The sequence below is a fragment of the Panthera leo genome, chromosome B3 (assembly GCF_018350215.1).
Source record: "Panthera leo isolate Ple1 chromosome B3, P.leo_Ple1_pat1.1, whole genome shotgun sequence".
NCBI classification, from domain to species: Eukaryota; Metazoa; Chordata; class Mammalia; order Carnivora; family Felidae; genus Panthera; species Panthera leo.
Window position 1 is genome coordinate 39682219 of NC_056684.1, and position 14372 is coordinate 39696590.

Genomic DNA, 14372 nt, shown 5'->3' on the forward strand with positions numbered 1-14372 from the left:
GGCTTGCTGCATGACCAAGGGGAACTGAGCTGTAGGGAGGAGTGCTTAGCCTCTCCTGTCACTGGGACAGAAGTGGATTGGGTGATAGTGGTCAAGATGATCTGTAAGGTTCCAGGGAGGAGTGACATTTCCGAGGGCCAGTTCTGTGCCAGGCCAGGCACTGTGTTCCTTTTCCACACCTTGTCGCACTTAATGCTCCCAACAGCCCTATGAGGAAGGGGTTACTGTGTACTTTTTTTTATTGAGATGAAATCCACATAGCACAGATTTCACCGTCTAGAGTGTACAAGTCAGTGGTCTTTCTGATGTTCACAGGTTTGCACGACCATCACCACTGGCTAATACCAGAACATTCTCATCACCCAAAAAAAGAAACATCATATCCTTTTGCCATGGTTCCTCATTCTTCCCTCTCCTTAGCCCCCGGCAGCCATTCATCTACTTTCTGTCTTTGTGGATTTGCCCATTCTGGACATTTCCTAGAAATGAGATTGTATAATATGTAGCATTTTTGCGACTGGCTTCTTTCACTTAGCAGAAAGTTTTTAAAGTTCATCCAGGTAGCAGATAGCGGTATTTTCATTTCTTTTGATGGCTGAGGAATATATTTAGCCACTCATCAGGTGCTGGGCATTTGAGTTGTTTCTCCTTTTCACCTATTATGAAGAATGTTGCTGTGAACTGTGTTTTTTGGCTGATGAAGAAATTGAGCAGCCAGGGAAGGTGGGCGCGGAGAAGGGCGGCAGACTGCCCAAGATCACAGGTGATGGGGCGGAGCCAAGGATCTGGATGCAGATCTCTCTATGGGACCTCTTCTTCCACGAGCTGCCCCAGCCCCTGGGCAGGTGACCGAGGATCTGGAGGCTGTGGAATGCGGGAGGACCCACACTAACAGCCCTGGTCCTTGCCCTCTCTGTGCAGGTGAACTGCCGTGGCCCCCGGAGACAACAGTGGAGCTGAGTTGTGGGGCAGGGCCACTGCAAGTGATCCTGGGCCCAGAGCAAGCTGCAGTGCTGGACTGTGGTCTGGGGGCTTCTGGACCCCCCACCAGCATCACGTGGAGCAAGGATGGAGGCTCTCTGCCTGAGCACGACCACCTGCGCCTGCTACCAAATGGCTCCTTATGGCTGTCTCAGCCGCTGGCACCTGATAGCAGTGACGAGGCGAGCCCTGGGAACTCAGAGCTCATTGAGGGCAACTATTCCTGCCTGGCCCATGGTCCCCTTGGAGCGGTGGCCAGCCAGGCCGCAGTGGTCAAGCTCGCCAGTAAGTGCCTGCAACCGGGGGCTGAACTGAGACCCGGGAGGCCTGGGGTGCGGGCAGTGTGGTCCCCATTAGCTCCTTGCACAAAGGCCTATCTCTTGAGCTCGCTCCACTTTCCCTCTGCTCAGTAGGTCCTTTCCTGGTGTGGCTGCCTTTCCCCCCGCCTCACCCCTTTCCTTCCTCCTCCTTTTCTTTCCCTTTGAGTTTGAGAGTCTAGAGTTGTGCTCTCCTCCAGGAAGCCCTTCAGAAAGGCTTGTAAGAGTGGGGGGCACTGGAGCAGGTGGAGTACCTGGACAAGCCCCATCATCCAGCCCGGGTGGGGGGCGGTTCTCAAGAGACACAAGATCACCGTGAAGAAATTTTAGGCCAGAAGAAATGTGCATCTTACTGCAGTCTGGCCATGATGGTGATGTTAGGGGTTGGGGGGCAGTGCTTTGCGCTTCATTCTGACATGGCATCTGACCAGTAGTCTCCACTTCTTACCCCCCCGGCTGCCTCTTCAACTGTGTCTCTGTTGGCTGGCATTTGCTCTGCTTGTGTTTCTCTCACCTTGTACTTCTCTGTCTCTGTGTATGCATGTGCGTGCCTGTGTGTGTTTCACTTTCTGTGCCCCCTGTCTTTTCTGGGCTCCTCTCCCGTCTCTGCCCACGCGTCTCTGTCCTCACCCCCAGCACTCGCAGGCTTCTCTCTGCACCCGGAGTCTCAGGTGGTGGAGGAGAACGGGACTGCTCGGTTTGAATGCCACATTGAAGGGCTGCCAGCACCTGTCATTACTTGGGAGAAGGACCAAGTGCCGGTGCCCGAGGAGCCTCGGTGAGTGTCCTATAGGGGAGTGGGCGGTGGGTAGGCCAGAGAGGGCTCTGGGATGTGCTCAGGAACTGGGATTCTTACAGCCACAGTGGCTCCATTTGCCTAAACTGGTTTAGGGGCCAACCACTGCCTGACTCTCAGCTCACATCCGGTCCCCGAGAGAAGTTGGGCAGAATTTTTAGTCCTTGCAAAGAATGCCACCCACTAAGCTATGGAGCTTGGGTATGGCGTAGTGATAGAGCCCTTCAGAGCATATCTAGCCCAAGCACTTGCCTTACTGAAGAGGAGATTGAGGGCCACAGAGGAGCAGAGGCTGGTCCTAAGACTTGATCCCTACTGTGGCCTCCTGGCTAGGCCCAGATGTACATGCAGCACGAGCAGAGAGCACGAGGCTCATTTGCTTCTGTGGACTCTGAGTTGGTCTCATGACGCGGTTGTCACCCCATGGATTCTTACATCTTTGGAAATGCAGCTCCAAGACCTTTCCCAGTCACCCTACGGTCCTCTGCCTACATCTCTCTGGTTGTAGTTACCAGCTCACTTTCTCCTTCTCTCCTGGTGGAGGTGGGGCTCCTTGGCCTCAGAAACACTGGTTTCCAGGTCTCTCTGCCCTGGGACTAATCTGTCTTGAGTGTTGAGTTGTCCCAGCTGCTCTGACTTTTGTTCACATCTAGGTAAGGGGTACAGGTATAGGAGAAACTTCCATTTGGTAGAAGGGCCACAGGGCATATTCCTGCAACAGAAGTGAGGGAGGAAGAAGGGCAGGAGGTCAAGCTGCTGATTCAGGTGGTTGCTTAGCCTGATCCTCCTCACAGAGGCCCTTCACACTCAGCTTCATTCTCCCCACCCATGAAACTAAAAAAATAAATAAATGAAAGAGTTAGATTAGATCATCGTTCTTTGTAAAACAATAGTCACTAAAGGTGCTTCTCGAAAAAAAGTACTCCGTGGTCAAATAAGGCTGGGAAAACTACCTACAAATCCCCTTCTTGGAGCTGGCAAGGCTCTGACAAGTCCTGTATGGAAAATCCGTTAAACTTGTTGAACCAAGCACTTCATAGTCTCATCTGCCCACAGCCCCTCTTGCAGCAACCCTGTTAACATCCCATGAATGAGCATTCTAGGGAGTGACCTTGGAAATGCTGACCTGGCCTTTCTAGGGCTGACGTTTTAACTTCTGTGGCTTCCAAAATGTGGGCCCCTTGCTGCTGTGGGTCGGTGCTTCCTGAGAGTTGCTGGGCAAGAACCAAGTGAGGGCCTACTCTTTTTTTTTTTTTTTAATTTTTTTTTTAACGTTTATTTATTTTTGAGACAGAGCATGAACAGGGGAGGGGCAGAGAGAGAGGGAGACACAGAATCGGAAACAGGCTCCAGGCTCTGAGCTGTCAGCACAGAGCCCGACGTGGGGCTCGAACTCACGGACCGTGAGATCATGACCTGAGCTGAGGTCGGACGCTTAACCGACCAAGCCACCCAGGCGCTCCTTGAGGGCCTACTCTTGACAGCCACCAGAGAGTAGGAGAGAGCAGAGAAGTCTCCCCCTGTCAAAAGGCACAACAGGTCCCCATTTAATGAGGGCTGTGTTTTCTCACTTAATTCTTCCCATCATCCTTCAAGGTAGATGTTTCTTATTTTCCATATTTTCCTCTACTTACTTTTAGTTTATATTCCTAGAAGATGCGTTTTTCATGTTCATGTAAGCAAAAAAGAAGAAACCCTTATCATCCATAGAAAGCCTCTGTTAGTTTCGATGTCTGTCCTCTGGAATTTTCCCCTATATGTTTAGAAATACCCTCTTTTAAAATGTGGATTATACTGTACATACTGGGGTTTTTTGTTTGTTTGTTTTAAGTAAACTCTATACCCAACGTGGGGTTCAAACTCACAACCCCAAGATCAAGAGGTGCGTGCTCTACCTACTGACCCAGCCAGGCCCCCCCATACTGGATTTTTTGCTCAATCACCTTTTTTTCCAAAACAAAAATAGAATTATAGCGCAACTTTTACTTTTTTTAAATTTAGCACATCATGAACATCCTCCCAGGTCTATACATATGGCTACGGCAGATAGTATTATTTGGATCGTTAAACAAGAGACCTAAGGATCAGAGGCAGAAGTAACTTGGCCCAGGGGCACCTGGGTGGCTCATTCGGTTAAGCGTCCAACTTTGGCTCAGGTCATGATCTCGTGGCTCGTGAGTTTGAGCCCAGCGTCAGGCTCTGTGCTGACAGCTCGGAGCCTGGAGCCTGCTTCAAATTCTGTGTCTCCCTCACTCTCTCTTACCCTCCCCTGCTTTTGCTCTCTCTCTCAAAAATAAATAAACATTTTAAAAAAAGAAGAAGTAACTTGGCCCAGGTCACACAGCTAGTACACAGAGTGTGGGATGCTAGAGACTTGGCATGAATGACACACAAGCCACCTGTGATTTGGTGGTTGGGGTGGGGAGGCTGCGGGGTCTGAAGAAGTTCATGCTACAGATGGGCTTAAAGGTCGGGTGGTCCAACTGTGGCTCCGAGCAGAGAAGTTACTCTCCCAAAGTTTCTCAGCAAATAGTAGGGCTCCCTTGCCTCCCAGCATCTAGTCCGGGCATCACCCTATGAAGCCGCAGGCCTCTTCTAGGAGTATGGAGCTGCCAGTTCCTGGGCCCTGGGAGTGTTTGCCCCCAAGTTCTCTGAAAAGTGATCCTCATCTATAAATAAGCCAGGCTCACATGTCCCAGCACATTGTGTAGGGGGAATAAAGAAATGTCTAAAACAGCAACTTGATTGTGCCCAAGGTATGTATTTTTACACATGCCCAGATATAGCACATGTACAAATATGCTATTCATAAACTCAGCCCAGGGTGTGAAGGAGCCCGTATGCCTCGGTGTAGGGTGTGCGCGTGTGCAGTTAATCAACACACTCTGTCAAGGTATATGTACATATGTTTGGAACTGATGGCGAAGACTAGACCCTGAGGCAGTTCCCTGGTACTTATACTAATTTCTAACAATAGGGGATCATTTTCCTTCCACGGCAACCAGTAATCAATGAGAGCAATGTTTCCCAAATCCCAGGCTTTCACAAACCCCCCTTATAATTTTGGCCATCCCTAAACCATTTATTCAATCGCGTACTCAATACATGTCTTTAAACCAACCCTCTTTTGTAACTTTAACACGAATTGAAAAGGAGCATTATTTCCCCACAGTAAAAAGGAAAACCAGCAACACTTGACATAAATAGAAGGTAGCCATAAAAATAAATACATAACCACTGGAATAAAAAATGTGTGTCTGTGTCTGGAGCCACATGAAATAATTTTGTTATCACCATTCACACTTGAAAAACGTGGCACCACCTGGTTAAGCATCCGATTTCGGCTCAGGTCATGATCTTGAAGTTCACAAGTTCAAGCCCCATGTCGGGCTCTGTGCTGAGAGCTCAGAGCCTGGAGCCTGCTTCAGATTCTGTGTGTGTGTGTGTGTGTGTGTGTGTGTGTGTGTGTGTGTCTGCCCCTCCTCTGCTCACACTCTTGTCTCTCTCTCAAAAATAAACATTTAAATACACAAATAAATAAATAAAACATGACACTAATGGACCTCAATACCTTAGGATCCCTAGTCCAGTCTCCTGCCCTACCCATCTCCCAGTGCCCAGGGTGTCTGTCAACCTCAAGTGACCCTTGGCCAGTGTCCTTTTTCTCTAGGTGGATCTCTGAAGGGCTCAGGGTCGGGGCTCCTTGGCCCTTATGAAATTCAGAGCAGCTATGTCATTTCTACTATGTTCTTTTTGTTATTGTTAAGTAATCTCTACACCCAACGTGGGGCTCCAACTCATGACCCGGAGATCAAGAGTCCCATGCTCTACCGACTAAGCCACCCAGGTGTCCCTCTACTGTATTTTTAAATCCCTGGTTCCAAGTAGCCTTTCGGAGGTGGGGCAGCAGGCTTAAGCTCAGGCTTGGAAAGAGAATGATCCTTTCCTTTTGGAGAGAGGTTGCTTTTCATTCTGTAAGTAGCTATTTTTATTTGAAATTTGAATTGATTTTAAAATAATAAAACATAAAGGGACACCTGGGTGGCTCAAGCAGTTAAGCGTCTGATTTCGGCACAAGTCATGATCTCACAGTTCGTGAGTTCTAGCACCACATCGGACTTGGCTGTCAGCGCGGAGCCTGCTTTGGATCCTCTGTCCCCCTCTCTCTCTGCCCCTCCCCCACTGTTCTCTTTCTCTCTCTCTCTCTGTCTCTCAAAATAAATAAATAAACTTAAAAAAATAAAATGAAATAATAAAACATACCAATTTAATGGAAAAAAGTCATCCACCAACTGAACACAGACAGTTGTTACTATTGTGATTATTCCCTCCCGGTCTTTCAAAATATGGGTATAGTTTCTATCATTGTAAGTATGTGTTTAGAATTTGTGATTCAATAGATAATATTTTTAATGTGAGATGATAACACATTAGGGTCAGGGTTGGGAAGGAGGCAGGACAGAATTATTTAACCCATTTTTCAGATGAGAAAGCTGAGGCCCAGACATATGATATCACTTGGTAAAGTCACATATGCTGGAACGAGTTCTCCCCACTATGTCACAGCTGCTTCTATGTTAGAGCTTGGAGTTTTGAAACAAAGTGTACAAGGGCACATGTTTTTCCCAATTGAAATTTTTAAAAGTTTTATATTTCCAAACTAATAAATATTCAAAATTTTCATTTTTTAATTTTTTTAATGTTTATTTATTTTAGAGAGAGAGACAGAGACAGACAGAACGTGAGCAGGGAAGGGGCAGAGAGAGAGGGAGACAGAATCCGGAGCAGGCTCCAGGCTCTCAGCTGTCAGCACAGAGCCCAACGTGGGGCTTGAACTCACAAACCTTGAGATCATGACCTGAGCCTAAGTCAGATGTGTAACCGACTGAGCTACTCAGGCGCACCCCCCAAATTTTTTTTTAAAACACAACAAATAAGAATTTCCAGTAATCACACTGCCAGAGAAAAATCTCCTTGAATGATGTTAAGCTTCACCATCCTTGACTTTTTCTGAGCATATCCTAACATATCATTTATCTGTTTTCCAAAAATAGAACTGCTTCCTAAAAACACTGTTTTGTGACTTTTCCCCCCACTAACCAAAATATCTTGCATATACTTCCAAGGACAGAAAAAGATTTTAACAAAACAGAAAAGATTTTAGATGAACACAAAAGTGGTTCCATCCAGCTTTTGCTGGCTGCAGTGACAGCACCACATGTGAGGAAAGATATCCCTTCTTTCCTTCCTTACTCCCTCCCTCTCTCTGTTTTCCTCCCTCTCCCTTCCTCCCTCCCCGCTCCTTCCTTCTTTCCTTCCTTCCTTCCTTCCTTCCTTCCTTCCTTCCTTCCTTCTTCCTTCGTTCCCATACATAAATAAGGAAATGTTACTTGTCCAAGGAGGTATTGGCTCTTGGGTACATGAAGCACAATTTCCGTGGAAAGCCTTGGAAACTTTGGGGTTAGGAAACGTGAACTGGTCTGGCAGAAACCCTGCAGGCAAGTTCAGCTAGCTAGAGTGAAGGAAGAGGAAGGATCTTGGAGGCAGAGTATATTAAGTGGAGGAAACCTGGACGGGGATAGAGGTCTTGTTTCCCATGGGTTCTGCTTGTCCTTCCCCACTGGTCCTTTCCCATCAAATTTTCCTGGCCTAGGATTTTACCTCCAACTACCCTTTGCCTCCATGTCCCTTTTCCCCTGCTGGCCCCAGCACTGACATGGGCAGCTGCTGGAGCTGAGGGTAAGATACTGGGGCAGAGGTGGGCTTACCCATGGAATGAGGGAGGGAGTAAAGCAGGTTTATGTTTTTTCTCTAAGTCTTTGGGCCATAGTAGGTCTCTAGGCCTGTGGCCAGAGTTTTCTCCCAATACCCTGAGCCAGTCCCCCTCTCCTGTGTTTAGATTTTTTCATAGCCCATTTTCCAGTGAGCCAAGGGACCTTCATCAACCACACTGCTGCCCCACTCCCTCTCTAACTTTGGCCCAGTCTACATCGGGGGACCAGCGCCATTTGCTCTATGGAGAAACTAGGACTCTCAACCTTGAGCTGACCCTTCAAGGATCACGGTTGGAGGATTCAGGAAGACACATTCCCCTGCTACTTGGGCCAGAGCCCATTCTGCCTACCACATCCCCAGACCCATGGACACTGCCTTGCCCGGATTGCATTATCTCTCAAGCAAGGTCTCTGAGCCTTTCTAATCTGAGTGGCTTTTCAGCCTCTAACCAAGAGGGCAGAGAACACCCCCTTCATCCATTACCCCTCGTAAGTAATGTATGCATTGACTGGGGCTTGCTAGGGACCTTGTCCCTTCCACGGGTATTCTCAACCATTTAATGGCTGGTGAGACAGGCAGGTAGGAAGAACATGGGATTTGGAACCAGAAGACCTGGGTTCAAGTTTCAACTCTGCTCCAGCTGTGAGACCCTGGGAGAATACCCTGCTGCCTCTGAGCCTTAGTTTTGTCACCAGTAAAATGGAGGTTGTGATGTCCTCTATCTCTTCAGATTGTTTTGGCTCAGATGACACTGTATGAATAAAATGGATTTTTATCAGGGAGGGAGGAGGTAACATAGGCAGGGAGTAAACAAATTGACACGTATAGAAGGCTGTGTAATATAAAGTAAGTCTTGCATTGTCAGCTCCCAGAATCCCAGGTCCCCTCCCTGGAGACAACCACCATTACCAGGGGCCTTCAGTGCAAGCATATTAAGTGTGCATATCCCCACACACTGTTCTGCACCAAACATACTTTGGAAATTGTCCTGTTTCAGCACACATGGAGGAGCCTCCTTTTTTTTTTTTTTTAAGTATTTTTTTTTTTAATGTTTATTTATTTTTGTGTGAGAGAGAGAGAAAACCAGCAGGGGAGAGTCAGAGAGAAGGGAACAGAGGATCTGAAGCAGGCTCGGAGCTTCCAGCAGAGAGCCAGACACGGGGCTTGAACTCACAAACTATGAGGTCATGACCCAAGCCAAAGTCAGATGCTTAACCGACTGAGCCGCCCAGGCACTCTGAGCTGTCTCCTTTTTAACAGCTGCCTAGCATTCCATTGTATGAATGTACTCAAACCGATTTAGCTAGTTCCCACCCTACAGATGGACACTTGGATCGTTTCCAGTCTTCTGCCTTTGTAGTTACAGTGCTGGAGTGAATATCATTAAACGTTTTTGTGTACATGTATGAGAATATCTGTGGGTTAGAGTCCTCGAAGTGGCGTTGCTGGGTCAAAAGGCATGTGCAGGGTTGATTTTAAGATCTTACCAGCTTGCCCTTGAAGGAAGCTGTATCCATTGGCATGGCGATCAACACAGGAGTGTCTTCCCTCCATTACCTCATCCACAGAGGGTGTTAGAAAACACCCAAAGTGATCTTTGCCAACCTGATAGGTGAAAATGGCATCTTACAGCTTTAATTTGCATTTTTTTTATTATAAGAGAGGCTTGAAAGTAAAATGCTGTCAGTAGTTCAGGCTTGAGAGAGAGGTAGACCTAGGACAGCTCCCTGCAGAGCTCCTGCCCACCTCATAGGTGCCCTCTCCCCCTTCCCAAGGCTCATCATTCTTCCCAACGGGGTCCTCCAGATCCTGGACATTCAGGAGAGTGACTCAGGCCCCTACCGCTGCGTGGCCACCAACTCAGTCCGCCAGCGCTTCAGCCAGGAGGCCCTACTCAGTGTGGCCCCCAGAGGTAAGGGGGCAGGCTGGATGGGGAAACCTGGGGATTTCTGGACCAGCCACCTCAGAGCTGGGAGGCACCTCGTGAGGTCCAAGCTCTGCCTTCAAATAGGTGACAGTGTATCAGTCCCACTGGGCAGGTGTGGAGTACCACCCAACAAGTCAGAAATAGAACTGGAGCTGGAACCCAAGACTCCAGACTCCCAGTCCAGCTCTCTTCCTGCAGAGGCTCTGTGTTCCCTTGGGTTGGGTGGAACATCCCGGGCTGGGGACAGAGGTGGGGAAGGGAGGCATCTGAAGAGGGTGTGTCAGTGCCCTGAAGCCATGGTCCCTGCCTTTCTGTGTCTCCTGAGGACTCTGGGCATTAGGGGATTGCCTGGGCACCGAGAATCTGGTTCCCTGCAGTCTGGTGCTCCTGTCCTCTCCATTTCTCCGAAAAGTTCCTGTCCCAGTGTAACACAGTAGGAAAGGCACAGGCTTTGGGGTCGGAAAGACCTGGTTTGAATCCTGGCCTCTCTACTTGCCATCTATGTGACCCTGGGCTGTTATCAAACGTCTAGCTCAGGGAGGTTGTGAGAATAGCTGAGATAAGAGTGGAAAGCGCCTGGCACCCAGCAGGTGCACAACAGATCTTAGTTCAGGCCTCCCCGAAGGGCCTTTCACTTGCCTCCCTTTGCCATGACATCTCCCCCGAACCCTGAACTTCTGCACATCTCTTCCCATCCCCCCATCTCAAATCCCCCGCTCAGGTAAGTAGGTTTAAGTCTGGTTCACTCCCTGCGCCCAGGGTCTCTGCCTCCACCTGCTGGACAAACCAGGTATTCGCCATGCTGACCCAGGGGGCCAGGGTCACAGTGAGAACTTGGCAGGGAATCCATGCTCAGGGAGCTGCCAAACTGGAGGAAACTCGACCCCTACCTCCTACCTTTCCCACAGGGGAACCCAAAGCCCTTTGAAGAAAGGACTTGCCTAAGGTCACACAGTGCCTTAATGGCAGTGCTGGAACCAGAAACTATGACTGTTGACTCCACCTCCAGGCTCCAAGTCTTCTCACGACCCTGATGGTCCTCTGCCTGGAGGGAGGGTTTGATTTGGCAGGCAAGAATGGCGGTGGTGTGCCAGAGGCCAGGTTTTTCCTCTCCAAGCTCCAAGAGAAAGAGCTCTGCAGAACTATGTGGCTGCTTTTGCCACCTGTCAGATGAAACCCTGGCTGTTCTCTGCCCCACCTGCTTCACCAGGTGATTCTGAGCATCAGGTGAGCTACTGCATGTATGGACACCTAATAGTAAGGCTGCTTGCTGGCCTGCCCTCTCTCCAGGGTCCCTGGCGTCCACCAGGGGGCAGGACGTGGTCATCGTGGCAGCCCCCGAGAACACCACAGTGGTTTCTGGCCAGAGCGTGGTGATGGAATGCGTGGCCTCAGCTGACCCCACCCCTTTCGTGTCCTGGGTCCGACAGGGTAAGTGGAGGGAGGGGACTCAAGGTCATGGGAAAGGAGAGGGTAGCATCTCATGTGTCCCCAAGTTGGGAAGCTATAAGGGTGACCACTCTATAGTCACCTACCTTTGGTGTGGTGGGAACTCCTCTTCTAGGGCCGAGTATGGGGATGGGGGAAACCTGGACAAACTTAATCATCAGTCTTTGAAGTGCATTTCCTCTATGAAACACTCTGGTTCTGCCACTCACGTAACCATTATTGAGACCCTACTTAGGGTGGTCTCAACAGTACTGCAAGTGAATGTGTGAGAGCTAGAAGGGTGCCGCGCAGCCATTGAATCAGGTGAAACCAGGCCCCCACTGCTGGTCTGCAAAGCTGCTGCCGTGTATGCTTGGCTTCACGCTGGGCACAGTGTATTTAAAAAATCAGATGAGACAGACAGGGACTCTGTGGTCTGAACTCATCATAGTCTGGGTGAGGGTGATAAAACACACACCATGAAAAGAGGTTTGCCTGTATTGGGCAGCAAGTGATAAATGCCAGGTAGGACTGTGTTGCTCTCAGGGTAATGAGGATGCTGGCCAAACATCACCTTGCAGTCTGCTGAGCACTTCCTGCCAGAGCCTGGAAGAGCCCTTTGAAGGGGATAGGGGTGAGGACTATTATTCCCAGTGGACAGATGAGGAAGCTGAGGCTCAGAGAGTCAAGACCCAAACTTTTGAGCCTGTTCTCTTTCTGGTACACCACTTCCTACAGTCCTAAATGGAAGAAAAGCAAGGATTATTGTTGTTTCCATTGTCAATGAGAAGTGACTTACCTCAAGTTGATAGCAGAAGTAAGTCTTAAACCCTGCCCTTTTTACCTTTCTTCCCTGACGCAGTCTACTACCCTACACTGGCTCCTTTACATAAGTTTGTATCTCACATTCAAAAGAGTATGCAATCGGGGTGCCTAGGTAGCTTAATCAGTTTCAGTTAAGGTCATGATCTCATGGTCGTGAGATTGAGCCCCATGTTGCGTGATGCCTGCTTAAGATTTTCTGCCTCTCTCTCTGCCCCTCCCCTGTGTGTGTGTGCTCTCAGAAAGAAAGAAAGAAAGAAAGAAAGAAAGAAAGAAAGAAAGAAAGAAAGAAAGAAAGGTATACATAGAGTTTAAGGAAAAATAATAAACTGAACAAGTATGTATCCCCCCACCCCCCAGGGACATGTGAGTGGCTCAGTCAGCTGAGCGTCAGACTTCAGCTCAGGTCATGATCTCACAGTTTGTGAGTTCAAGTCCCACGTCCGTCTTTCTGCTGTCAGGCTGTAGCACAGAGACTGCTTTGAATCCTCTGCCCCCTCTCTCTGCTGTTTAAAATAAACAAATATTTTAAAAATGAAAAATAAATAAAAAAATGAAAAGTATATATCCCCCCACCCAAGCTGGTGAGATGTAACAGTGCTGGTGTCTTTGGGCCTCCCCAACCTGCACACCTCATTGGATTTGTGATACTTAGTTATTGGGATCCTGGGGCCAGCAGGACCCTCATACTATTATTGGGATGAGCCTGTGGTATCACCCAGAAATTCTAATATCAGTGTTTCTCAAATCCTGACTTTGTATCATGATGACCCAGGGAGCTTATTAAAACTGCAGACCCCCTCCCTTCATGCCTGGTCACTTGTGAACCAGGAATCTTAATGTTTAACAACTGCCCTAGGTCCTTGCTGCTGAAAGTGTGGTCTTTGGACCTACCACCTGCACCTACTTAGAAATGCAGAGTCTGGGGCATGCCCTAGGCCTCTGCATCTTAACAAGTTTCCTTGAGATTCTGTGATTCGAGTACACAGTGAGGGTTTGAGAATTGCTGTCCCAGAGAATCCTGACACCTATGGTCCTGGGAGCTCCCTTACAGAAAGTCTGCTGATAGCACTCCTGGACAGAGACTGGGAAGAGAAAGCCTGGAAAAGGATTTCCTTCCTGATATGCTGGTCACTGTTACTTTCCTAGACACTTACTCCACAAAGTCAGGGAAGAGACATAGCTTTTTGTTTTGTTTTCTTCTGATTACAAAAGTTGTGTGTGTTCGTTGTAGAAAACTAGGGAAAAGCAGAAACAGAAAACATTCCATTTAATCTCTCTTTGAGAGATTAAAATTGTTGACATACAAGTGTATTTTCTTCCAGATTTTCTTCTATGCATATGTGCATTTTCCCCTAAAATTGGGAGTAGTTCCAAATCTTACTTTCAGTCCACAGCATATCATAAGCATTTTTCCATCTCTAAAACTTTTTTTTATTTTTATTTTTATTATTTTTTAAATTTTTTAATGTTTATTTATTTTTGAGACAGAGAGAGACAGAGCATGAACAGGGGAGGGGCAGAGAGAGAGGGAGACACAGAATCGGAAGCAGGCTCCAGGCTCCGAGCCATCAGCCCAGAGCCTGACGCGGGGCTCGAACTCACGGACTGCGAGATCGTGACCTGAGTCAAAGTCGGACGTTTAACTGACTGAGCCACCCAGGCGCCCCTCTAAAACTTTTTCAAAAAGTAATTTTATTTTATTTTTTAAGACTCCATGCCCAACATGGGGCTTGAACTCATGACCCTGGGATCCAAGCGTCAGATGCTCTACCGACTGAGCCAGCCAGGTGCCCCCCCAAAAGTAATTTTAATGACTATATTCCATCATTTGAATATAGCCATAATACAACTTGCCAGTTTCTACTGTTGAATTTTTAAGTCCTTTCCAGTTATCCACTATTACAGTTAACATTACAGTGATCAGCCCTGTTCATATCTCCCCAGGACAGCTGCCCACAAATGGGATCCCTGGGTCAAAGTCAAAGTGGAGACTCCATTAGCATTTACCCTTTCTCTGGCATTGCAGCTTACCTTTTTAAAAACCTTTCCTAATTTGGGGCACCTGGGTGGCCCATTTGGTTAAGCATCTGACTTTGGCTCACGTGTTCAGTTCAGGTCATGATTTCACAGTCCATGAGTTTGAGCCCTTTGTGGGGCTTTGTGCTGACAGGTCAGAGCCTGGAGATTCTGTCTCCTTCTCCCTCTGCCACTCCCCTGCTCATGCTCATGCTCTCTCTCTCTCTCTCTCTCAAAAAAATAAATAAATAAATAAACATTAAATTTTTTTTTAACTTTCCTAATTTGATAGGTGAAAATTAACATC

At 48.0% G+C, this 14372-nt stretch overlaps 1 protein-coding gene across 1 annotated transcript in view; it reads left to right on the top strand.

The window, feature by feature from the left end:
* The window catches only part of IGDCC4 (immunoglobulin superfamily DCC subclass member 4), a 37731-nt gene that overhangs the window by 8101 nt on the left and 15258 nt on the right, over positions 1-14372 (top strand). The window contains exons 2-5 of the mRNA XM_042941687.1: positions 922-1266; positions 1935-2076; positions 9645-9781; positions 11087-11227. Of these exons, the coding sequence (XP_042797621.1) occupies positions 922-1266; positions 1935-2076; positions 9645-9781; positions 11087-11227 (765 nt within the window). The remainder of the gene's footprint in view (positions 1-921; positions 1267-1934; positions 2077-9644; positions 9782-11086; positions 11228-14372) is intronic.